General features: G+C 44.8%; 1 protein-coding gene across 1 annotated transcript; it reads left to right on the forward strand.

Annotated features, from left to right (window-relative positions):
* Nucleotides 1–386: 386 nt before the first annotated feature.
* On the forward strand, nt 387–22,316 carry LOC126401874 (A disintegrin and metalloproteinase with thrombospondin motifs 5). Its single transcript, XM_050063413.1, has 8 exons — nt 387–1,722; nt 13,092–13,224; nt 13,474–13,641; nt 14,165–14,448; nt 15,600–15,783; nt 15,867–16,042; nt 16,128–16,303; nt 17,570–22,316. Exons 1-8 carry the CDS (start codon nt 619–621, stop codon nt 18,267–18,269), a joined length of 2,925 nt encoding a protein of 974 aa, XP_049919370.1. The 5' UTR covers nt 387–618; the 3' UTR covers nt 18,270–22,316.
* The last annotated feature ends 4,465 nt before the right edge of the window (nt 22,317–26,781 follow it).

Genomic DNA, 26,781 nt, shown 5'->3' on the forward strand with positions numbered 1-26,781 from the left:
TGAGATAAATGCTGTTGGTGCTGGGAGGGGTCTTGTCTTACAAACATCAGAGGGGTGGATTTTAGGAGTTATTCACAACCAGAGGGGATTGGTTCTCAAGATGATTTTTACGGACTTGAAAAGTCAACCAAGCTCTTTTTTTCCCTCTGCTGAGGCGATGGGAAACACTCCAGTGACAGCATTGTTCAGGTTTCTGCTGTCCTCCAGCACTTGACTTTACTCTGATTTGAGGAAGAGAGGGAGAGGAGAGGAGAGAGAGAGGAGAGAGAGAGAGGAGGGGGGGTGGAGGAGTGGTGATTGAGCGCAAAGGGGGCAGGACTTTTTCTCTCCGGGTCCTATTAAGAGCAAACTTTGTGTTTTTGTTCTCCAAGTTCAGCTCAGTGCTCTCCAGCCTGCACACAGTTCCTCTCTGCTGCTCTTTTTCCTGTCCATTTTTTCCCTCCTGTCCTCAATGGTTTTGTTTGCTCGCCTGTTGGTTACTACTGTGTGTGTTTTCATGGGGGATTTGGACAGCGGGAGGATGCGCTTTTTGGAGGGACAAATACTCAAAGTTGTCTGTGCGGCCACTCCGGGGTTGTTTTAGTGGATACTTGGATGTTTTTCGGGCTGGAGTGAACAATGGTGCGGATCCTTGGAGCTGTGGCGGAGGGCATGCTCTGGTTTCGGCTACTGTTGCTGTGCGTCGTGGAGTTGGAGCTGGGAGCCGGGCTTTCTACTTTCCAGGGTTTCTATCTTCCACCTGCGAACGGGTCGCTGCTCACACCTGCCCGGAGGACAGACGGGGTGGTGCGGACCGTTGACCGGATTTACCACGGAGGAGGGAAGGTGGGCTACCTGGTGTACCTGGATGGGAGCCGGTTTCAGCTGGACATGGAGCGGGACGAGTCGGTGCTGTCGCATCACTTCAGTCCCCAGTATGTGCTCGCGATGATGGGGGACAGCCCCGCGCCTCTGCAGCGGGAGTGCGCGTACCGCGGGACGGTGGACTCCAACCCGGAGTCCCTGGCCGTCTTCAACCTCTGCGGCGGGGGTCTGGAGGGCTTCTTCGCCGTGGACCACGCGCGCTACACCATCACGCCTATCATCAGGGCGAAGGGACACGAGCACGACGTGCGCGCCCTGCAGGATAAGGACGCGGAGAGCGCGCTCCACGTGTTCACGCGCGAGAGCTTCAGCTTCGAGGCCATGCGCGAGGGGCGCGAGAGCTGCGGGACGCGCGATGGACGCAGGGGTCGCCGGCACGCGGCGGGGAAACGCCGGCACGGAGGTCGCGGGAGGGGGAGACGGGACAAAGAGTGGCTCGCGGCGGAAGGCACAGATGACCACGACGCGCACGGGAGAACGTGGTGGAGCCGGCTCGCCAGAGCGGCTCCTCCGGTGCCTGGCACGCGGAGCAAAAGATCGGTCTCACGCGCCCGGCACGTGGAGCTGCTCCTGGTGGCCGACGACACCATGACCAAGAAATACGGCAAGGACTTGAACCACTACCTGCTCACACTGGCCTCCATCGCCTCCAAGCTGTACGGGCACGCGAGCATCGAGAACCCCATCCGGCTGTCGGTGGTGAAAGTGACCGTGGTCACGGAGAAGGAGAAGGGGCTCGAGGTGACCAAGAACGCGGCGGCGACGCTGAAGAGCTTCTGCAAGTGGCAGAACCAGCAGAACCCGCTGGATGACGACCACCAGCATCACCATGACGCCGCCATCCTCTTCACCAGGCAGGTAAACAAACTCCCCTCGCCTCCCCTTTCACCTCCACCTGTCCGCTGCGCGCACCTGGCAGGCGCCGGGTCGGAGGAGAGGCGGCTTAGCGCCCCGGTGTGATGCCAAGGCGGCGCAGTGACGCCACGGTTTGTTTTGATTTTGATGGTGCACGCGGTGGCAGCTGCAGCTAAGCTCTTGGCAGACTGAGCCGAGGGTGGATTATTGCAAATAGCTTATAAACAGCCAAACACTCTGTAGTGGAAACATCTGACACACGTCACCTTTTTATATCCTCACAGTCAGCGCGCGGTGTTTTTCTGTGTGAACCAACTTTAAGTCACCTCTCCATCTGCACCACAGTCAGCTACAAGTGAGGACAGTGCAACCTGCTCCCCACATGGTCCTGGTTATATCCACCCCTCTTATTTATGCTTTCTCTCTGCGGAATCTCTCGTGCGTAATGCAGCGCAGCGTCTGCAAAAGTCCATAAAAACTGTATTTCCTGCGCCTGGTGTTTTTCTAGGCAGGCTCTTCTATCTCCAGCTCCCCCCTCCCACTCCCCTGACAGCCCAAAAAGCCTCGAAGTCTGTGTGATCTGAGGCGTGTGCCCGCCACCGCGCGCGCAAATTCTTCTCATGGTAGGAGGTTTGAACTCAGCTGCTGGATGCGTTGCAGAAATATCCCAAAAACTCCCCTTGAAACTGCAGTTAATTAGGTAGTCATCCCCAGGTCCTCTCTCCCTCCCTCTTCTCTTTCTCTCTCTTTCTCTCTCTCATCACTCCAGTCTGCACATTTTTCCCCAGTTACTTTTCCAGCGTCTGTCAGCTGGGGCTGGGAGCTGTCAGAAAAACAAACACATCCACCCTGTGAGAAGCCCTGCGCTCACCGAGACCACACTCATTTATCCCTTCTTTCACCGTCCCTTTCTGAGAGCCGCAGGGCAGCAGCACATCTACATTCTTCGCCTCCTCGGGTGTGGCTTCACAGTGGTTACGAGTCGAGATAGCTCGCCTTGGGTTGCGGTGTGTTCTCCTCATGCAGGGTCTTGTCGTGGCCTGGGCGGAAAAACCCGAGCGCCAGTGGTGTTGCCTCGGATCTCCTGGCATCTGCTGCAAGCTGGCGGCGTCATGCGTTGGCAGGGCGGCCGGTAGTGCATACCTGAGGTCAGCAAGCTGGCAAAGCGGCGCTGTCCTTGTGTGCCAACTGCCTCGTGGCTTCTTACTAACCCCATATTGCTGCTACACCTGCACGGGTGAGGCTGAAAGGCTCAGGCAGAAGACGGTGCCATCCTCTCATGGTTTGGTTTGGCACGGCTGGCAGGGTCAAGCGGGCATGGAAACAGTTGTCCAGATACCTCTAAGGCAGCGTCAGGACGGGAGGGACAGGAAGCTAATGAAACATGACAGGCGGCACTGTGGGCTTCTCTCTGTACGGCTGGGGCTTTGATCCTATTCACATACCCATGCTCACCCTTCCAGAACCGTCCGCTCTCTCTGTCTCTCCATTGATTTCAAATGCCTTTTCATCTCCAAGCAGTCTATGTTAGCGCAGCTCTGCACGAGTCAGCCGAGTCTGCACGTGATTCTCTGAAACTGTATGTAGACACACGACCATACAGCCTCCATCACCTGTCGCAGCACGTCCATTATTCATACACCTGTCTCCTGACCCTCACTCACACACGTCTCAGCTTCGCTCCTGAACATGGAGGTCACACTGTAGATGTTACCTGTCAGCACAAGAAGCAGGTGATCCCTCTCTCTCACACACCGAGGCTGTGGCCCTGTAACGCAGCACAGACAGGGCCCTGATCTCTATCTGTTGGGTTTCTGCAGCTAAATGTGTGTGCACAATAAGCAGCTACTGGGTCAAGACCTTAATAAGCCTAAGAAAACAGCCACCGCCTCACTTGACCTTTGACCTTTAAACTCTTTGGCTGTTAGAGGGCAGTCTGTGTTTTGGCTGAGAGTTTAAATTGCTGTTACTTTAGCTTGTCGGTCGTTATGAGGGACAGAAGCAGGCTGAGGTTTGATGACTTTAGACTCGACTCAACTAAATTAAAAAAAGACTTGCAACCAGACTTGGACTTTTACACCAGTGACTCGTGACTTTACTTACTTACAACCTGAAGCAATTAATGTTATGTTACTAAGTGTCAGTTGGAAAATAAAATGTCAATGATCGTTTGTTTGCGTACAAAAACAGTGCTGTGGTCAACAAAAAATAAGTAAGTCGAGGCTAACAGTTAGCGAGCTAATGTGCCATGAGCTAACTGTGGTGTGGTTAATAGTGCTATATTCTTTGATAGTGCCATGATATGTTAGCATTAATTTAAATGATAAAGTTCAGTCGACTTGTTAAACAAATTAATTTTTTTTTTTTTTTTAAATTGTATTTAATATATTATATATGGTAAAAAGTGCACCATCACTTGTTTAGGACTCGAAACTCAAGGTTTAGGATTTTGGACTTGTCAGTCTTGACTTGGGACTCGACTTGAGACTTGTCAGTCTTGATTTGGGACCTGACTCACATCTTGTCAGTCTTGAATTGGGACGTGTCATTCTTGAGTTGCGACCTGACTCAAGTCTTGTCAGTCTTGACTTAGGACCTCACTAAAGTCTTGTCTTGGGACCTGACTGGAGTCTCGTCAGTCTTGACTTATGACTTAAACCAGGACAAGTCAGTCATGACTTGGGACCTGACTCACGTCTTGTCAGTCTTGACTTGGGACCTGACTTGGGACTTGTCAGCCTTGGCTTAGGACTTAAACCAGGAGATGTCAGTCATGACTTGGGACCTGACTCGTCTCTTGTCAGTCTCAACTTGGGACTTGTTGTTCGATCTGACTCAAATCATGTCAGTCTTTACTTAGGACCTGACTGCAGTCTTGTCAGTCTTGACTTGGGACTTGTCAGTCTTGACTTGGCATATGATTAGGGACTTGTCAGTCTTGACTTATGACCTGACTGGAGTTGTGTGAGTCCTGACTGAGTCTTGATTTGGGACCTGACACATCTTGTCAGTCTTAAATTGGGATGTGTCATTCTTGAGTTGCGATCTGATTTAAGTCTTGTCAGTCTTGACTTGGGACTTGTCAGTCTTGGCTTAGGACCTCACTGGATTCTTGTCTTGGGACCTGACTGGAGTCTTGTCAGTCTTGACTTGGGACTTGCCTCGGGACATGGCAGTCTTGACTAGGGACCTGACCTGAGTCTTGTCAGTCTTGACTTGGGACCTGAACCGAGTCTTGTCAGTCTTGACTTGGGACTTGTCATTCAACCTGACTCAAGTCATGTCAGTCTTAATTTAGGATCTGACTGTTGTGAGTCTTGACTTGGGACTTGACTCAGGATGTGTTGGTCTTTACTCAGGACCTGACTCGTGTCTTGCCAGTCTCAACTTGGGACTTGACTTGGGACTTGTCAGTCTTGTCTTGGGACCTGACTGGAGTCTTGTCAGTCTTGACTTATGACCTGACTCACGTTTTGTCAGTCTTGACTTGGGAGCTGAGTGTAAAGACCTGAGACTGACTTGTGACTTGTTCCCAGGTGTAGTGTGTCCACACAGCCCAGGTGTAACAGAGGAAGGTGTGCGAGTCTCTTTCAGGAGAACCTTCTGCAGAGTGGTTCCTGCACTGTGTCAAAGCTGCACAGAATCATCACTTCACAAACAGGAGTGAGCTGTTACAGTTTCCATTGACACAATGCCAGTAAGGAAGTTTGGCTCAGGTACCTCATACCTTGCATGCTGCATTTCGTGCTGAAAAAGAAGAAGGAAAGGAGTTTGATATGTGAGGTGTGGTGACTTGTTTTCAGAACGTTCTCAGGAAAATAACATTTGCTGTAACCCAAGTGGAGAGTTAGCAGAGAAGACAAACATGTAGATTCAGTTCAGATGTGCTCTGCCTAATGTTCCACTGTACTGGCAGTCAGAGGTGTCAACTAATAGCTTATGTTTGAAAACAAGTAACCTTCTTCATCAGTGTATTTGGAGCAACAGTGAAGTAGGACCTGATTATTGTAGTCCGCTGAACTCGAACTGAAGCTCATTGAAGACTTAGTGACTGTGAAGTCAGACCAGCCCATTGTTCCCAGAGGGGAGAGGGGGGTGGGGGGGCAGCAGCAGAGCACAGAGATGGAGGGAACTCGTCTCTTTGTGGTCGGGTCCAATTACTCCAACACCCCGTAGCCGCAGTGAGCTGACCCGTGCGGCAGTGTCACCCAGCTCCACACATACCAGCAGCAGAACAAAACAACGAGCACATTGAGGGGACTCGAGTGTATCTGTGTATATGGGAACATTAAATGTTATGCATGGCTGTGTTCGCTTGTTGTGCGCTCAGACAGTGGACAAAGCCCTACTGTAAGGTGGCCACAGAGACATGCAGAGATGTGGAGACATTTGATTCTTGCAGCAATAGCTTAAATATTTGGATAGACGCCGCTCGCAGGTACTTGTGATGGCAGTGATATTGAACTGTTGACCCTTTTAACCGGGGTTGAGTTCAGGCCATCGTCACATTTGTAATCTCTGGTCCTCACCTGCAAAATGTCACTCAAATTAATACGTACAGACCAGGAAGAGATTCAAAACGACCACAGAGAGATGTAAATGAACTGCAAAAACAGACAAAGTAACTTCAAAAAGAGACAAAAAATGATTACCAAGAGGCTACATTTCATCAAAGAGACACAAAACAATTAAAAAGAGACACAGCAAGTCTTAAAGAGACAAAAAATACCTCAAAGAGACACAAAACAACTGAAAAAGACACAAAATGACTAAAAAGGACACAAAATAAATTGAGAGACACAAAACAACTAGAAAGATTCACAAAATGACCTCAAATAGATTAAAAAAACAACTACAAAGAGACACAAAACAACTACGAGATACAAAACAACCACAAAGACAAACATTTCCCCAAAGAGACACAAAATGACTACAAAGAGACACAAAATGACTACAAAGAGATAACAAGTGACTACAAAGAGACACCAAGTGACAACAAAGACACAAAATGACTACAAAGAGACAACAAGTGACTACAAAGAGACACCAAGTGATAACAAAAAGACACAAAGTGACTACAAAGAGACACCAAGTGACTACAAAAAGACACAAAGTGACTACAAAGAGACACCAAGTGACTAGAAAAAGATACAAAGTGATTACAAAGAGACACCAAGTGACTACAAACACACCAAATGACTACAAAGAGACACCAAGTGACTACAAAGAGACACCAAGTGACTACAGAAAGACACCAAGTGACTACAAAGAGACACAAAACCACTACAAAGAGACACAAGGTGACTACAAAGAGACACAAAACAACTATAAAGCAACACAAAGTGACTACAAAGAGACATAAAAGGGCTACAAAGAAACACAAAATGAATACAGACAACGTGACTATGAAGAGCAACAAAATAACTACAAAGCGACACAAAGCAACTACAAAGAGACACAAAATGCTACAGAGACACAAAACAACTACAAAGAGACAGTGACTACAGAGAGATACAAAATTGACTAAGAAATACAAAACAAATACAAAGAGACAAAGTGACTACAAAGAGACACAAAATGCTACAAACAGACATAAAGTGACTACAAAGAGACACAAAACAACTACAAAGAGACACAAAATGACTACAAAGAGACACCAAGTGACAACAAAAAGACACAAAGTGACTACAAAGAGACACCAAATGACTACAAAGAGATAAGTGACCACAAAGAGACACCAAGTGACAACAAAAAGACACAAAGTGACAACAAAGAGACACCAAGTGACTACAAACACACCAAATGACTACAAAGAGACACCAAGTGACTACAAAAAGACACCAAGTGACTACAAAGAGACACAAAACCACTACAAAGAGACACAAGGTGACTACAAAGAGACACAAAACAACTATAAAGCAACACAAAGTGACTACAAAGAGACATAAAAGGGCTACAAAGAAACACAAAATGAATACAGACAACGTGACTATGAAGAGCAACAAAATAACTACAAAGCGACACAAAGCAACTACAAAGAGACACAAAATGCTACAGAGACACAAAACAACTACAAAGAGACAGTGACTACAGAGAGATACAAAATTGACTAAGAAATACAAAACAAATACAAAGAGACAAAGTGACTACAAAGAGACACAAAATGCTACAAAGAGACACAAACTGACTACAAAGAGATACAAAAATGACACAGAGAGACACAAAACAACTGCAAAGATTCACATAATTACCTCAGAGACACAAAACACCTGTAACAAAATGACAATAAAGAGACACAAAATGACTAAATAGAGACACAAATTCACAAAAAGATGCATTGCGACTTCACAGAGATGCAAAACAACAAGACAAATAGAGGCTAAACAAATATAACGTGCATGTGTCTTGGTCCTATGTAGGAGAGGTTCGGGGCCCCTTGCATATCTGTGCCCAGGGACTTATTGTCTGATAATCCGGCGCTGCAGATAACTCTGTGTCACCATATATGATTTCACTGACTTGATAAAGCATAATGATTTGCAGAAACACTCAGACGGTCCTTATGTAATGATGATTGATGTAAGATACACACTGATGTAGACATAGTGCCTACTTAAACACAATCCATTTCCTCCACACGTGTGTTAAACACATAGTTATGTCATTTAGTGTCTTACATTGAATGTTGGAATGTGCACATGTGTATAGTTTGGACTCCTCCCTTTCCTGTGCACTTGTCTTCCTCCTCCTCCTCCTCCTCCTCCTCCATGTGTGTTTATGTGTGTGTCTGTACATTAAAGTGTACATTTCCCAGCCCTAACCCCCGTCACAGCGAGCCCCCCTGTTTGTTTTAACTGTTCTTGATATTTCACACGTGCTGCACTTCGTCTGGTATATGTTGACAACCTGCTGACAGCTCTTGGATCCCAAACCCCCGACCCCGAGCAGACCCGGGGTCTGTCGACATACGCGACTGGCCAGAGAGTTCAGTCCGCCCCAGTAACAACACATGGGCCTCCTCACACTGTGATGCATCAGTGACTTTAAACTGCACTCCTGTTTGTAATCACAGTCTGAAGTTTCCTTTGAGCTCTGACCTTAGGCTGGTTCATGCGTCCATGCAGGGAAAAAGAACGCTATTTATTCACTTCAACAGTTCCTACTTTTAGTGTTCGTGTTATTCTGGTCTCACATGTCTTATTGTGAAAAGATCTACCAGCTCTAAAACTGTGAACTTGAGAACATTACAAGTTTTGAGTTGCTGGCTTTAAGCTGGTTCTGCTCATATCTGACTGGCTTGTTGTGTATGATAATGTTGCAACCTCCTGTTCTAAGGTTAAATGTGGTGTTCCACAGGGATCAACACTGGGACCACTTTTGCTCTATAGATGACACGCAGTATATCTCCCTGTAACAGCCAAGGTCTCCTAGCTCTCAAGATTAGAGAACTGCCCGTCCTAAGTTGATTGATAGATGCATAAAAACTTCTGACATTTGGATGCCCAGAAGGCTGAATTGTTGGTTGTTTGTCCAGCCAAACATAGAACACTTTTCAAAGATGTTTCCATTAATCCTCATAAAATTCTTAAACCTGAACTGTAACTAGCTGCTAACTATAGCTGTTGCACTCAGGCAAAGTGGTGCTTAAAGGCACAGTTTGGAATTTTAGAAATGGGGTTATATGAGGTACTTATCCATCGTCAGTGTATTACATACAGTAGATGTCAGTCGGCACGCCCCCAGTTTGGAGAAGCAGGCTGGAGTCCAACACAGAAGCTAACCAATCTATTGCTGTGGATGGGGTCCAGCAAAAAAACGTATTTTAGCCACCTAAAAAGTTTCAAACAGTTTAAGCGTGTGTTATATATAGAATATTTTCACTGCTTTCCCTTAATGTCAGCTATTTCTGTCGAGGAACTGAAGCTATTATATTTGCACTACTCTATGCCAGACTCCACTGAGAAAAACAGCGATTTAACATTGCTAAACACATGCGCTGCCGGTGCACTGCTGCCTCGATCAGTTGTTTTAATTGTGTTGTTTGGTGACTTTGGTGTTTGAAAGGTTTAGTTAGGATTCACTGAAGTCGCACAATAACACAAACTCTAACTAATCGAGGCAGGGGTAGAACATCAGCTCCCAAATTCAGCTAGCTAAAATTGCTGTTTTTGTCAATGGAGTCTGGTGGGTTTGACGAACTGAAGCCGTTAACAGCTTCTCCGTCGAAATAGGCTGTCTGATGGCAATAGACAGGACAGGAAATACTCTCAATAAAGTGATATTGATTTTTTTACATTGTTCAAACACGTATAGGTGTTTATACCCCTAAACTATCCCTTTAAGATAAATGCTAATGCTAGCATGCTGATGATAAAAGATGTTTACCATGTTCATCATCTTAACGCAAAGAGATCTGTTGCTAGCGTAGCTAAAAAGTACAATATTTATGCAGTGTAAGTATGAAGTAGCATTAAAATGCAATAATCTGACAGTCTGTCAGTCACTGGTGACGAATCGTTAGTGACCTGTCCAGACGTTAATGCAGAGCGGATTGCTTTTGATTAGCAGGTTTGTTGAAATCAGCCTGCAGGGTGTTTTGATCACACAGAGCGAGCTAAACTCACTCTGCAAGAGGGATTTCAGTGTGTGTGTGTGTGTGTGTGTCTGGGTCTGGCTGGCTGTTTGTTTAACACAAGCCTTGGCTTAGATTGCAAGTGGTCTTGTTATGCACACACACACATACACAGCTCTGATCGCCTCCTGACCTTCACAACCAGCTTGCCACCTGTTCTCCTGTTATTTCTGCCAATATTTCTGTAACTCCTTGTTCTCTCAGTTCTTCTCTTTAATATCCGGCATCCCTCCAGCGTCTGATTCCCAAACTTTTTTCTCTTTCCCTCCCTATGCTTGTGTGGGAGGCCTGTGGATGAAAACAAAGTTGGGGAGAGAGAGTTGGCGGAGGGTGGAAGTAAATAACGCGTACAGTAGATCAGGGATATTCCCATTTCTCTACGTTTCACCCGCATGATTGCTGCTACGCTGAGCACCGTGTGTACATGAGGAGAGATCGAAACAAAAACCCTGGAGCCTGGGAGGGGGTGAATGAATAAATAAATGAAATGGAGGGAGGTGTAAAGAATGGCGGGGTGAGAGAGTGTGGGAAACGGGGAAAGAGAAACACACACATATGAAGACAAACTTCTCCATACGTTCTCACTGCCTGATACAAAACAAACAGGCTTCCTTTATAGTTTTTGATCTTGTGTGCACATTGAAAAGTCAAAAGAGACTTCCATGCATGCAGCCAGTGTGTGACTTGCTCTTTTGTTTGCTTCTGTGTATCCAGCAGTCAGCTGGCAAAAGCTCTTCCTGTTTCCCTAGAGTGCTTGCATTCATATGAGCTCCATATGTGCGAATATGTATCTGTGTATTTACATGTATAGTTATGTGCATGCATGTGTACTTGGATGAGTGTGTGTGATGTGGTCCCACCCGGTCGGTCATGTGTGTGAGCGCAGAACACAAGGCAGTTTGTTCCAAAGTGACGGCGAGCGGGTAAACACCCTCCCCAAAGAGCCTCTCACACACGACCCAGCAGGCCTGTCAGCACCGCTTACCAAGACGATTCATCCTCTCCGCTGGCACATGTGCACATGCATGGATGTTTGTCCATACGTTCCTGTGCGTCTGTGCCAAATGCACATGTAGATTTTAAGCACGGTTTGCTGCTTTGTTGTGAGTGGGTACACACATGAGTCTGTGCTCTGATGCAACGGTACGATCAACTGATTGATCTCTGCGCTCGGCGGGGGCCAGGCAGTGTCACCCCGAGGCCTCGTCGTAATGGACATGTGTGGGAATCAACACAAAGATCGATACTGTGTGCTGTGCCACCCCGTGAGGGAGGCGCAGAGATGGTGGAGGCAGAGGAAGGAAGCGGGTATTGAAAACAGTGGGAGAAAAATTAAAGGGACACTCCAGCAATTTAGCATGTCAGAGTTCATGTACAAGGCTGTTTAACTGTCATGCAGCCGCCCGCCACTAGTGGGTGCTACAGAGCCAGACAGCAATCCCCCTCCCCGCGGTAACGCTTGAGTAGACTGGAGTTTTAAACCAGTGCAGTTTGGAAGTACTTTGATCTAGAAAATGAATTCTGAATTTTTTGGGGACAATGTTTCAAATACTTAACGATTAACTGTGCTAAATTTTGACTGCTTTCGGAGTGTTTTTTAGACTCGTCAGCTAGCCTTAATTAAAATTTTCGTTTCGTCAATAGGGGAATTAGTCGCCAGGAACATCCCTAGCATCCAGTAAAATTATAAATTTGGCATTTCACTAGTAATTTTTGAAATAGTTTTATTTGGTTAAGTTGCACTTTTAAGCCGTTTCTGCCATTATGATGAAAAAAAGAAGCTGTAAGTCATTACGATTTTTAGATAACTTAGCATCGCACAATAATGACTTAGTGTCTGGATACAAAGTCATTATTTCAAAATTATTTCGAGAATGTTTTGCATTTTTAGTGCAGGGTATTGTTTAAAGAACTACAATACCAGCACTAGGGATGCCTGACAATATCGGCACGTCGTTGGTATCGGCCGATATTGGCATTAAAATGAACAGAATCATCCGACATGCTTTTTCTTAATTTGCACAATGGACAAATGAACATTACATACATTGAAAAGTATCCTATTTCATGTCTCCAAGTTGTCCATACTTACAAATATTTTTGGACTGTCTTCAACCAAAGTCTATGCCGTAGAATAACCTATGAATTTTGAAAATTGACGTACTTCCCCTTTAAAGTGATACTGATACCAATAGAGACCTTGATTCAATACATTTTTCTATTCATACGATACGCATCATGTGACTGAAGATATCCAGTTGCGTAAAATGCCACCAGACGTCTCAGACTCGATACTTTCGAATGTTTGGCTAGCGTCTTGGCACGCTGAACTGCCAACTCTGTCAAAGACGTCACGTCTATATACTATAAAACTATTAAATCAAATAATTCACTTCTGATTTTCTCTGATATTTTTGTCAGATATGCGATGATGATTGCTGGGTAATATGTATGCTGGCAAGTCTCTATTTGTGTCAAGACTGTTCATGCACAATAGTGTGCACTGGGGTCTGTGGTAACTTCCTCATGCCACTAATCTGGGTAAAGAAAGGATGGAATGCAGGTCTCGTTTCACTGGGGGAGTTTCAATAGTACTTAATATTGGGTTACTTTGGTCGATGCCTTAAATGTGCTGCTTTGGTAGAGGTCTGGTTTCAGGATGAAGTCAATTCTTTGAAATAAACAGGTTTTTCACAGTCTTTACAGATTAAAGTAAAGTTGCCGTACTTCCTGTGTCCAGGACCTCTGTGGCCACCACTCCTGCGACACCCTGGGCATGGCAGACGTCGGCACCATCTGCTCTCCAGAGAGAAGCTGCGCCGTCATCGAGGACGACGGGCTTCACGCTGCGTTTACTGTGGCGCATGAGATAGGTAGGTATGGATACACACACCAACACAAATACAGATATAAACCCTCCAGGGCATGCACATGCACATCTGTCAGCACATCCATCTTGCTGATTAGTATCACAAGAGTATTATCTGATGTCATACCCCTGACTCCCGAGCGCTCAGCGTGTTTTCTTTTCTCATTCTTGCTGCATGTGCAAACCCGTGACAAGTCACTCCAAATGGCTCCTCTTTCCCCCCATCAAGTCTGTACATCTCGTCCTCTCTCAGGTCACCTGCTTGGCTTGTCCCACGACGACTCCAAGTTCTGCGAGGAGCGCTTTGGAGTGAACAGCGACAAGCGGCTCATGTCTTCCATCCTCACCTCCATCGACGCCTCGAAACCTTGGAGCCGCTGCACCTCGGCCACCATCACGGACTTCTTCGATGACGGCAACGGTGAGCGTGGGAGAAAATAACAAAGGCTCCATGCTCTGTAGAACTTTTCCCAGCCAGCAGAAGTTTTATTCCCTCCACCTACAAATTGCATCCATGTGAATTTGACTTTTGAGCTTTTTCTCCCACAGTGCCTATCACTGCGAGCTGTTTACCACCAAACAAAGCTGTAATCTTTTGTTATTTACAATCCTATTAACTTCTTAAAGAGTGTAGTTACAGTGCAGCCAAAGACAGATCACTGGCAGGAAACCAGGATGAGTCATGCTTCATCAAGAAGTGTCATTTATTGCAGCCATAAAGCATCGTCGGTTGGCATTTTGTTAAAAAGCTTCAGCGCTTGAGGCGTAATTTATGTAGCAACTGCAGGCCTGACAGCATCTCCTGCTGCTCCAGCACTTTTATTAAGTGATAAGTCAAACAGGCCTAATTTGTCAACAGACTAAAATAGATGTTCGTACACTAGAAAAGAGTGTGAAGGTTGTGTAGCCCTGTTGAAACCCCTTCTGTTTCTCTCCTGCCACAGCTGAGTGTCTCCTAGACTCCCCTCGCCAACCCCTGCTGGGCTCCGAGGAGCTCCCAGGTCAGAGCTACGACGCCGTCCGCCAGTGTCGCCTCGCCTTCGGCCCAGAGTACACCGTCTGCCCCGGCATGGACGTATGCTCCCGTCTGTGGTGCGCCGTGATCCGCCAGGGACAGATGGTGTGTCTGACCAAGAAGCTGCCGGCCGTGGAGGGGACGCCCTGTGGGAAGGGACGCATCTGCCTGCAGGGGAAGTGTGTGGACAAGACCCGCAAGAGACACTACTCGGTAAGAGAGACAGTAGGCGACTAAAAAAGGACCAAAATCTAAAATAGACGCCTTTTTATAGTTCAAAAACTTGATATTTTAAGCACCCATTTGCACAAAGTTGTCACTGGGAGACAAATATAAACAAGAATACACGGAATATACGGTAAAAAGAAGGAAAAAGACAGAAGTAGAAAAGGAGAGAGACAGTTGAAAAGGAAAAATGTCTCTATGTGACTTCATTGTGTGGTCTGCTTTATTTGTGCCACTGCTGATCTGTGCTATTTGTTCCCTTGGCCTCACTTAAACAGATCTAAATTGAATTTGGCCTCAACGACTTAAAGGACTGAATCTGTTCTTGGCAGGCTCTGACTATGTGTGTGTGTGTGTGTGTGTGTGTGTGTTTTGGGGGGGAAAGTCACAAAGAATGGGAGAGAATATTTGCTTTGTGTTTACTCGTCACATGGCGTTTGACGGGTCTGACGCGATCCTTGGCAGACGGCGGTACGTGTGGATCCGGCCTAAGTCCTGAATCGCTTCATTTTCCTTGCTAGTATGACGACCAGTTTACTGCTCCGAGCGACGTTAAGCCCCTCCGTTTCAGACTTCAGAATCTTTCAACCTCTCTATATATTTCTTACAGTTTGCAGATTGTGCAGCTTTTACTGTGGGAAGAAGTAGAGACTCGGCGGTGGCGCTAAATAGAATAGCAGAACTTCAGGGTTATAAAATCAACCTTGTCTCATAAAATGTTAAACGCTACTTACCCAGTCGTTTTTATCACAGATGACTCATGAAGTGCTGGTTGGAAAAAACACAAAAAATAAGTTGTATAAGAATTCCATTCAGGCTGTTCTCAGGAGAAGCATGTGAGCTGTTACATTACAGATCAAGTCATGCTGTCTTAATCACACAGGAATAGCCTCGTTCCTCTTTTTCTTTTTCCGCACCACATTCTTCCTTATCACAAATCTCTCTCCAAAGGGTTTTCCCTGCGACACGTGGCTCGGCCGGCTCTGACTTCCAACACGTCTGATAAGCACTAATTGTCCCTTCTCATCTCCTCTTTTCTTTTCTCTCCATCCCTCTCTTGCTCTCTGATCTCTCCGCTGTCATTTCCTCCATCCCTTAACTCCGCTTTCATCTTCCCTCTCCTCCCCACCCTCTCCCAGGCGTCCAACCACGGCAGCTGGAGTTCCTGGGGTCCTTGGGGTGCGTGCTCCAGAACTTGCGGAGGCGGGGTGCAGTTCGCCCAGCGCCTGTGCAACAACCCGCCGCCGCGGAACAACGGGCGCTACTGCACGGGGAAGAGAGCCATCTATCGGTCCTGCAGCGTCACACCATGTCCTCCATCAAGTGAGTGACAGCCTGAGATTTTATGAGTGATCATAATCGTACACTGTTTAAATATCATGTAAATATATTGAACTTTTCTCCAGATAAGGGTTTCCGGCAGGAGCAGTGTGAAGTGCGCAACGGTCCCCAGACAGATCCTAAAGGGGTGAAGACATATGTTGAGTGGGTGCCTAAGTACGCAGGAGTCCTCCCTAAAGATGTGTGCAAGCTGACCTGCAGAGCAAAAGGAACAGGATACTATGTGGTGTTCTCTCAGAGGGTGAGTTAGCTTTAAAAAGAAAAAAAGGTGTGATGTGTTCAAGGGGGGAATAAATGTGGTAAATTTTGTGACTGTTTATCTCCAGGTGGTAGACGGGACAGAGTGTCGTCCTTACAGCAGCTCGGTTTGCGTGAAAGGGAAGTGTGTGCGGACGGGCTGCGACGGCATCATTGGCTCCAAGCTCCAGTTTGACAAGTGTGGCATATGTGGAGGCGACAGCACAGGATGTATACGCGTCGTGGGCAACTTCACCAAGAAGAGGTAAGGAAAAGAGAGTCTCGTGATGTTGGCTGAATGAGAAGAACATGGCAACTTCCATTGTTTTGTACTTTTACACAATATTCCCAAGATAGTCACCCCCTTGCATACTTTTCAACAGTATCCCTGACAAGCCTTGGTATCATAATTGTCCGTTGAGCACGGGTAGTTTCCTCCATGTCATGATCACTAATCTCTATAAACAGATTCTACAAGTGTGTACCAAATCTTTAGACAATGGGACAAAATCTTGGTGTTTTTGTTTGTCGTGCTAGTAGTGTTGAACAATCACGTTTGAACAGCAGGTAAACAGTTGGTGTATAAAGGTGGAATGCATTGGTCGAAATGAAATCTCAGAACTATAGGCTGTATAAAATAATGGATGTAGCCACTGTGATGTCTTCCATTGGTTTGTGGACTCCGGTTTTAGACACTAGCTGCTAGCTTGGTTAGCACAGTGCATTTATAGCTATGCTTAACTCTGATAATTCTGATGCTATTTTTATTTTAGCAAAAAAAAAGGCTTAAAACCATTAAAACAAAATTTGCTTACAAGAAAATCTGACTATCAGACACCTTATGGGGTCTTTCTTAGGTTGTGCTCACACCGGGCGCAAATAAAACAATTGGCGTGAATGAATTACATGTAAGGTCAATGTAAAGACGCAATTAGACGCGAGTTCCTGTCAGGCAGCACAATGGACGTAATGCAAATGACACAAAATACGCAAATTAAATGCGCTATTTCGCATCATAAACCTATTCACAAGAGCTGATGGTGGTTGGAGGAAGCCCCTTCTACTTCCTTCGCAACAGCTACACCCATACTCTGTGAACTTGGGGTTACGTTATGGCTACGTTATCTAACCACCCACCTGTCACTCAAAGCAACCACGCCCTTAATTATGAATTATTTCAAGGCTTAATAACATTTGAACAGGTGAGTTATAAAAACATTCCACCCCTCGTACAGTTGTCATGAACAGGGAAATTAGTTATAGAGACCAAAACTGTTTTTTGCACCAGGCTGTAAACGTGTTTATGTCTGCTGTAAATTTGTAACATGGGTCTCTATGGGGATTGACTCACTTTTGGAGCCAGCCCCAAGTGGCCGTGTAGGTTTTGCCGCTTGTGTTGGCTTCATTTTAATTAGCTGAATCGGTTGTGTTGGTGTTACTATGCCGTATGTTTTGATGCCATTGATGACAAAGAACACGCTGTGTTGCGTACTGATCTGACCTCTCTTCTACTTTCTCTCTTGCCAAACAGTAAGGGCTACACTGACGTGGTGAAGATCCCTGCAGGCTCCACCCACATCAAGGTCCGTCAGCACAAGGCCAAGGACCAGACCCGCTACACTGCCTACCTGGCCCTCCGACGGCCCAACAACGAGTACCTCCTAAATGGCAAGTTTATGATCTCTACCTCCGAGACAATCATCCCACTCAACGGTACTGTACTTAACTACAGCGGCTGGAGCCAAAGAGATGAGTGGCTTCACAGCATGGGTCCTGGGGCCCTCCATGAAGCCTTGGTGGTCCAGATTCTAGCGACAGATGCTAAAAAGCCCTTGGATGTTCGTTATAGCTTCTTCATGCCCCGCCGGACAGCCCCACAGCAGCCGTCAGCCCCACTTATCCCCAACCTAAAGTTGACCCCTGTGCAGAGCACTACCACAACTACGACGAAGGCCGCCACCACCACCACCACCACCACCAGTAGCACCACTACATCTTCTTCTGTCCCGCCTGTCTTGGTCCCAGGGCCACCAACGGCTCCGGGTCCCTCCACTCCTACCCCAGGGCCCCACTGGGTAACAGGGTCCTGGATGACCTGCTCCAGGACTTGTGACACTGGCTGGCAGAGCCGGACAGTGCAGTGTAAGGACCGGGATGGGAAACTGTCCAAGGGCTGCACGTTAAGTGCCAGACCCTCCGCCTTCAAACACTGTCTGGTGAAGAAATGTTGAGGCGGCAAGAGAGGGAAAGTGATTCGTAAGACGAGAAACAATTCGTAGGAAGAAGTTTAATCTGTTTGATAAATCTGATAAAGGTCTCAAGTGCTGGATGTAGGACTATGGACCAATGAATTTAAGAACCTTAAACAGGACTGTGAATGTTGGCTGAAAGCGCCTGAACCAGATACACTCAGAGAGACTCAGAGACAGATTGTCATGGATGTACCTGACTATATGCCAGAGGGATGTCCCAGAATCATAGTAGCTATGCAGAGCACAAGTAGAACGGAGGACAGAGTCCGTATGATAGTGACAAGTATCGCCCTGGCATAGCTAAGGACTGAAATTGCATGTCATTTCCACATGGACAGTAACTGATTGTCTTTACTTATGTCTCCAAACCCTGGAGGCTTCGTGTGTGTCGCCCTGTAATGGCATGCCTGTTGTGTTTTTTATGCTATTCCATGTGCTCTAATCACTGCGGGGATTGGAATTCACACTCCTTTGTCTTTTGTCATGAGTGTGTCCGAGACAAGAGCCTCAACAATGGGAAGCACTTGTTATTCAACTTAGCCAACGTACCCGTGTCCCACGTCCCTCATACTACGTCTCATATTACTCCCATACCTTGAACACGTCAGTCACTAAACAGCTCATAACATTCGTTTCGGGTGGAATGTTGAAAATACATACTCACTGGATGGTAGGCAATCTTTGTAGCAACTTTGTAGCAACTGCTAAGACACCATGAACCATATAAAAAAAGATTGTACCGGATGTCTTTTCCATTAACCAACTTGAATATATCTCTGAAGCATTATTACTGTTGTTCTCCTCGTCCTCTGATCGCCTACCGGTGTTCTTCTCGTTAAGAATGTTATGAGCCACAAAGTGACCGAACTGTCCATATTACAAGAGATGTACATACGTATGACGGTCCTAGATCAGGGATACCCATGTGTCCTGACTATAAGCATTCTGTGTCTTTGGCCTAGTCCTTATAGACACGGGTATTTTCGAAAACGTGGTTTGTCCCTCCTTCGTTCTCAAAAAAATCACAGAAAAAAATTCAGAAACACAACTGAAGTGCTGTCAAGGGCATGCCTAACAAAGCGGGGCGATATAACCCTAACCTTCAAGCCACGCAAGAAGATCTTTAAGAAGAAGATGTTGGGCAGTCGGAAAGCTGAAAAAAACTGTTAGCGTAAAGCTAAGACAATGGGGCACGCTCTAATGATACCAGCCAGAAACTCTGGGGCTTCTGTACACCTTCATCCTGCACAGAGATTTACAAAAGGTTCGTTGTCAGTGACCTAAAACACAGTTTGCATGTGGTCGAAAGTCCAAAAGCTACGTTTTCAAATATATCCATGTACAGGTGGACGAGGCCTTTATTTGACTGATCTGTCCAGCTGAAAACCGTTAAGCAGCACAAGAAGGGAAGACTATCATAAACTATTTCACGTAGTGGTGACTATTATGTCAAGAACGTCCAAATGGTGCTTCCTGCAAGGGAAAAACCTAACGTAGAAGGGTGACTTCCTGACGAAGAATGAATGGGTAAACCCTGACATTTGGCAAATGGACAGTGCATTAGGTCCTTAACGGTTATGTTAAAAGTTTCTCCACTCTGCAACGACAATTTGGGAAGAAAGTCAAGCCCAAAGACACGAGTCACCTGTACAGCTTAGAAACAGCAGCACGGTGTGATGGGATGGAAAGGGAGCGTACGGAGGACAAGCTTTAGTTCAATTGGCAAAGGGGCAAACTAACCACGACACTCCTTAACATTTATGGAGGTTAATGATGACTCACAGGTTTGGGGCAATGCTTGATTTTTGATGTGGGTAGAGTGTGTTTGAGTGTGTGCGTGTGTGTGTTTGTCTTTGTGTGCATGTTATGGGCTACCACATTCATGAACCCAGGCCTGTGTTATGAGCACATACATTATGTACCGTGAACATGTGCATCTTGAAGCTTCTTCACTCTCAGTTCAATGTGTATCAGTCATTATGCTGGTGCTGGGAGGTTTACCACCCTCATGTTTTTGTTTGTGTGTTTATCTTTTTAGGAGCAATGCTAATATGACAATGTGTGCCCTGGATACTCGCAACGACAGCAAGGGAGATACTAATGCAGTCATTTATGTCCCTTTGCAATTCAGCTCTTCCCTCATCACTCATTCTCTGCTCCACATCCTGATGATTGTTTTAACCTGTTTCCAACCCTGACGGGTGGTGTTTGCCACATTACAGCAATTCACAATGTGCCACACATGGGTGATTTTAAAGGGTCAGATCACCCAGAATACAAAAATTTGAGCTTGGAGATTTCCATCTGGTTCCTTTACCCCATTACATGAATGGAATTTCCTTTGTGGTGGTCACAGCTTTGAAAAATGACAATCCACAAATATCATGGTTATGAATTTCTTTGGAAATCGTTTCTGCTAAAGAAACACTACACTGATTTTGAATGGTGATGTTGCTATTGATTTAAAGGGACAGTTCCACCTGAAATCAAAAATACATATTTTTACTTCTACCTGTAGTGCTTTTGGTGTGAGTTGCCAAGTGTTGGAGATATTGGCCGTAGAGACGTCTGCCTTCTCTCCAATTTAATGGAATTAGATGGCACTTGGCTTGATGTGCCACCAAAAACATACCTTTTTAAAAAAAACTCTACAACAATGTCTCTTTCCAGGAATCATGACCCTTTTACTCAAGATAATCCACAAACTGTAATTTGATATGTAGGAACTATTTTCACCCGCCAACCATATCACCACGCAGAAGGAAGAGTGCATCTACTTGTAGCCGAGAGGCTCCTGAGAGTATGAGATGTAAACTTTACTGCTGTCCTCCTAAGTTGAGCTTGAATGTTAGCTAGCTCAGTGGTGTTGGGTGAGCTAACAGTAGATGTATTTTTGATTTTGGGATGAGCTGTACTTTAAAAAAAATAGTTTGACATGTTAGGAAATATGCTTATTCATTTTCTTGCCTTGAAATAGTTGAGAAGATTGACACCAGTCTCGTGTCTGTCTTTTAAATATAAAGCTAGAACCAGGAAATAGCATAGCTTAGCATAAAGACTTGAAGCAAGGGTATACAGCTTGCCTGGATCTGCCCAAATATTAAGAATAATCTACTAACATCTCTTTATCAACACATCATGTTTAATCTGTACAAAAATCGTAGCATAAAAACAACTTTTAATGCTAAGCTAACAGGCTACTGGTGCTAGCTTCATATTCAACATATATGTGTGAGGTATCAATCTTCTTGTCTTACTCTCAAGAAAATGAATAATAATGTCAAATTATTCCTTGAAGCGCAACAAAAACAAAAAGTGTGGAAATGTGCTTTTTTAAAATTTGTAATTACGGTGAACTCATTCTTTAAAACCCTCCACCAAAATCTCACAATATCATGCTTTAATTTGTACAGTGTTGACAATGTTCATTACATATCAAGTGGATTTTTACAAAAATACCTTTCTGTAATCGTGTTAAAATTTCCAGCACCTGATATATTTTCCGTTATAGCAAACCTCACCCATGTGGCACCTGTGCAGGAGAAAACAAACGACCCCGGGCAACATACCACTCGCACAATTTCCTCTTCCACATTTTTATTTACACGTGTAGACATTTTTGTACAATGAGTAGATCTTTCATATATGTCTTAGTATTCAACCATATTTACACAGAAATGTACACACACACACATACACATGGAAACAATCCTTCAGTTACACCGCATTACAGTATTCCAGAAGCAATCACACACACACCACACACACACACACACAACCTACTCTGACTCTTCCGGTGGGGAAACCCCTCTCGCTGAACGACAGAAACACAGCACTGAACTTGTAATTTATTGTTTGTACAACTGATATGTGTGAATAAAAAAACAATGAGATGAGTTTTATTTATTATAGTAATTTTGTATCAAATTACTATTTAACTTAGGAATATGACTGTGCAGAACCATTCCTTTGTAAGAATATAGTGTTTCTTTTCTAGTCATCCACATGAATATATGTACATAAAATATATATATTTAAATATCGTTGTGTCTGTGTCGTCAATTTTGTTATGACATCGATATGTTACGACAGGAGGACCATTGTCAATGTGTGGCCTGTTGCCAAAAGGAGCAGCGGAGGAGGTATTCAGATAATGAGTAGCACAAGAGGGCAGTGTTGAGGTAATTAATTTGAATAGGTGTGGCAGCTCAGGTCCCTGGCATGCACTGAGAGAGAGAGGCTGGCTTTGATTAGGACAGGTGAGCTCCTTTGTCTGCACAGTGTGTCCTGCAGGGAGACGAGCCAGGGAAATGTTTGACGCATCAATGCTTAGATACCTGCACAAGTAAAATATATGTTTGTGAGATGTGATGGTTATTAGGGAAAGTGAGCAATCCATTAATAGTTTCATTCATTGTGGTGCAAGTTGTTTTTTGGTTTGGTTAGAAATGTTTGTTCACCTTATTTAGCCGAGCATGTCATGTGTTTGTGGTTTATGTCTGAGTTGTGTTTGGTGGCTGAAGATAGTTTAATTCTATTGATTAATTGAATTTGATCAGCTTGATAGCAGGATCTATAGTTCAGTGGTGTGTATATACATTTAAAAGTTTAAGTTGACGTGATTCAATTATGAGTTTGTTTGCTGGATGGAATTTGATTAAATTTAGTGATTGATAATTTACTGATTTGATTTGAATTGACTTGTTAAAAAAAAAAAGTGTAAGTAATAAAAGAGAATCTCCATATTTAGAAAACTGTTTAAAAGTGAGATTAAAAGGAATTTCATGATTGTTTAAAATAGGTAAATAGATTTAACTTATTTAAAGGAGTATAAATATTTGGTTTGCAATAGTATCATTGGCAATCGTAATAAATACATTTAATAAATATTTGGTATAACATGAATTTGATTGTTAGAATTAATTATTGGGTATATTTTGTTCACAGATAATGTCTGATTGTTGATTACAATTGGTTTAACTTTACTGATTTAACTAAAGTGATGAACATAAGAGATTTCAGATGACTGATTTAATTAACATGATTGTATGGTCTTTTCTTTAAGGCTATCATCGTATTACTGACTGTTTCTTTCTCTGGAAAGAAAAGGAAAAATGAACGGAGTTGTTCAGCGTCCTCTGTCGTCCTCTTTGCCAGGTCGAGTTTAGGCAGGCATTGAGGCAAAAAAACCAAATAACTCGACAATATACGTAGATAAATTCCATTACAAGCAAAAAAAAAAATGTACTTGAGTCCAATCAGCAACTTCATGTTGTTTCTCATTATAGCAACTATAGCTATATTGTTGTAGCTATAGATGTCAGTGGAGTAAGATGTACAACATTTCCCTCTGAAATGTAGTGAAGTGGAAGAAGTATCACTGGACAGTGGTGTCCCCAGAAATTTTCATAGGGGTGGCCAGATGGTTGTCCTTTTCCTTGAAAAGACTAGTCTCGCTCACCAGACCTTTCTCAAGAAAAGAAAGGTCTGGCTGGGCCGACTCTCACTTTAAGATTGGAGAAAAAAACGCCCCGGTTTTTGTTATTTCTTTCAACTAATCACAGTCGTTCTGGGCGGTGCCACAGCAACGGTGCGCTTGCAAAAATATTGCCTGGGGGAAACAGGTTTTGGTGTAACACGCCCACAAAAATATCGCCTACAGGACGTGAACCATGGCAGAAAAATGGCTACATCCCCGCAAGATCAAACACCGCAAAAGTTAGTAAAGGACGTTTGTCGACTATGACAACCGGAGGTGGTAGGGCAGAACTTCAGCGGGTGGCTCGTTCCGCCCAATGAGAGGCTGATCTATGCAGCGAACTTCCGCCCACTCAGACTATGAAAGACAAATATACAGCTTTAATTTGAAGGAGAACATTGATTGTCAGGAACAAAAACACTTGGACAGTTTAATTCCACTTTTAATCGGAATGAAAGGCCATTCCGATTAAAAGTGGTCATGTAAACGGTCATTCCGATTGAAAATTCAATCCGATTAAAGGGGGTGGTTTATTCCGTTTGTCATTCCGAATGAAAGAATTTCTCGCACATGTATACACTCATTCCTCTTTAAGTTCATTCCGGTCTTTCTGCGCATGCTCGTTCCCTTGCCCTTCTGGCGTGATGACGTATATGGCGCGCATAGCAACGGGCTGCATAGCAACAGGCTGCATAGCAACAGGCTGCATAGCAACGGGCTGAGATAGAGCAGTCGGACTCGTTGCACTCACCGGTTTCCATTCGCCACAGCACGGTCTTCTATCTCCCTTCTTCGACCTTCTACCTCCCTTCTCCTCCTCAACAGACGAAGCATTAGCAGAACAAGGTTGTTGTCGTACTGCTGCTTCAAGAATATAAGCAAAACAAGCCTGAAAAAGGCACTAAGAACGGCGGCGTCAAGCATCTTGTTATCCGGAGCGAGGACTACAGTGTTTTCTTCCGGTAAATGTAAACACGTAACATCCGCCCGCCCCCTATCCAATCAGAAACCTTCCCTGCCCCAAACCTTGCGCGGACCTGAATAAAGGCGATTAAACTGATCTCCCGTGTAAACCCTCATTCAGAATGAATATTTCCCATGTAAACTACCTGGAAAGACTTTAATTCCCAATGACTTCATTCAGATTTATTTCATTCTGAATGAGAAGCCATCATGTAACCGCACCCAGTGACTGGGGATAGGTCTTCTAAACTGTATTAGGGTAGCCATGGCCCCCTTCGGCCACCCCTTGGGGGCATCAGTGTCAACGAACATGATATATAAATATATTTCCAGCAGCAGAACCATGCCTTCATCAGCATTTCAGATACACCCAACATCCTTTATTGACATCACACTGATTGTCACTTTAACAGTCATCATAAATATGTTCCCACAAAATGTTTCAGCTGCAGTTTCTCTCTAGTTTTAGTTTCACGTCAGTTCCACAATAAATAAAACGTATGGGTCAGGGTGGAAATTAACTGAGGTTAAGATTAGAAAAGAGCAGGTTTTACATCCTCCAGTTTCACCATGAAGCCTCAGGTAAATACTAAAATAAGATGATTTAAATGGGGATCAAATTGTGTTTCTACATTTGTGCTCTTCCAGACATATATATATTACATATTCCATTACATCCAAACTGATGAACATATAAACCTGCATTTTCATGATCAGCATCCTCCACACGGTCCATCAGTGAGCCAGATCTGCCTCCCTGAGGTCACTGGCTCACAGCATGCAGTCTCACAAGCTTCCAAATGTGATGCTAAGGCGCCACCTGCTGGCCGAAGTTGGTATTGCGCCATAAAGTCATGGAAAAATCCCTGAAGCAGTCTGGGGAATTTCCTTAATTCATGACTACCATCTACTGGGAAATGACCAAACTACAACTACTCACTTTTTCTGAGCCGTAACTTTTAAGGTGGACTTCCATAATCTGTCCCTCAGGAGGCTGATGAGTGATGTTTGCTCCAGTGAGTCAAAAGTTACACAGCAAAGTGGAAACTGTGCCAAAAAGCTTTCTACGAGCTTCTAGATTGTTTTGTGTTGTAAAAAAATCATTAACACCACACTTATGACGTGTTGTTGTTTTATAACATGATATTCTTACATTTTGAAAATTATTTTATTGTTCTCTATCAGAGATTTTACATGATATCCTTCAGATATATTAATATTTTACTTTAGTGAATGGAGTGTGGCGTGTTTGTGGTGTCTCTGGATGCACTGTAGATGATATGATTTCTGCTTTGCCAGTTATTTTTAATGAAACTCCATCGTAAACTCTTCCTGTCTGTTGGAGAGAAGGAGCAGTCCGGGCGGGTGGGGGAAGAAGCCGGAGGACAGGGGCTCTGCCTGCCTTGGTTTGAGCGCAGAGGCAGCCCGGTGGGAGACGCGCTCCACCTTAAGACCTCAGCGGCCCCTCTCTGCTCCCTCTCCCCGGGGAGCAGAGCTGCCGAACCCGGCCACGGCGCACCACTGCCGGCTTGGCACGGAGGAGGTGAGTACGACTCCCGGAGCCTTGGCCAGCACGATATGGTTACCATTCCGGACCTGCTGCCATCTCCCTTCTCCTGTTGCACTGACACTACAACACTGCTCCACATCAGCCACTGCTGCCTGTCACCCTGATTTATATTGGAGTAGGCATGAGTGTAATAATGTAGCTCAGTGATTAGAAAGTAGAACACTGCAACTGTGCCAGAGTAAGTTTTTAAAATTGTATTTTGGACACCCATATCATCATGGTACATGTACTTCTATTAGGCTCTCTGATAAATATCATTAGTGATTATATTCACTGATCATGACTGTATGCATCTTGTGACAGACGAGCAGAGTTTGAAGAAGAAAAAGTTTCTCTGCCCAAAGCTCCCTATCCTCCACAATGATTGATTATTATGGCAACGCTCCAGGTCGCTGGTGCGTTTTCGTTGCGCACGGGATTTGGCTGCTCTCACATCAAAGGGCCCTCAGGAAAGGGGTGGTTCCGAGGCAGGGGGATAT

This window comes from Epinephelus moara, chromosome 15 (assembly GCF_006386435.1).
Source record: "Epinephelus moara isolate mb chromosome 15, YSFRI_EMoa_1.0, whole genome shotgun sequence".
Taxonomy (NCBI): Eukaryota; Metazoa; Chordata; class Actinopteri; order Perciformes; family Serranidae; genus Epinephelus; species Epinephelus moara.

Coding starts and splice junctions, on each gene's coding strand:
- LOC126401874 (XM_050063413.1), top strand. CDS start 619: ATGGTGCGGATCCTTGGAGCTGTGGCGGAGGGCATGCTCTGGTTTCGG. Junction 14,449..15,599: donor CCCGCAAGAGACACTACTCG/GTAAGAGAGACA, acceptor ACCCTCTCCCAG/GCGTCCAACCACGGCAGCTG. Junction 16,043..16,127: donor ATGTGGTGTTCTCTCAGAGG/GTGAGTTAGCTT, acceptor GTTTATCTCCAG/GTGGTAGACGGGACAGAGTG.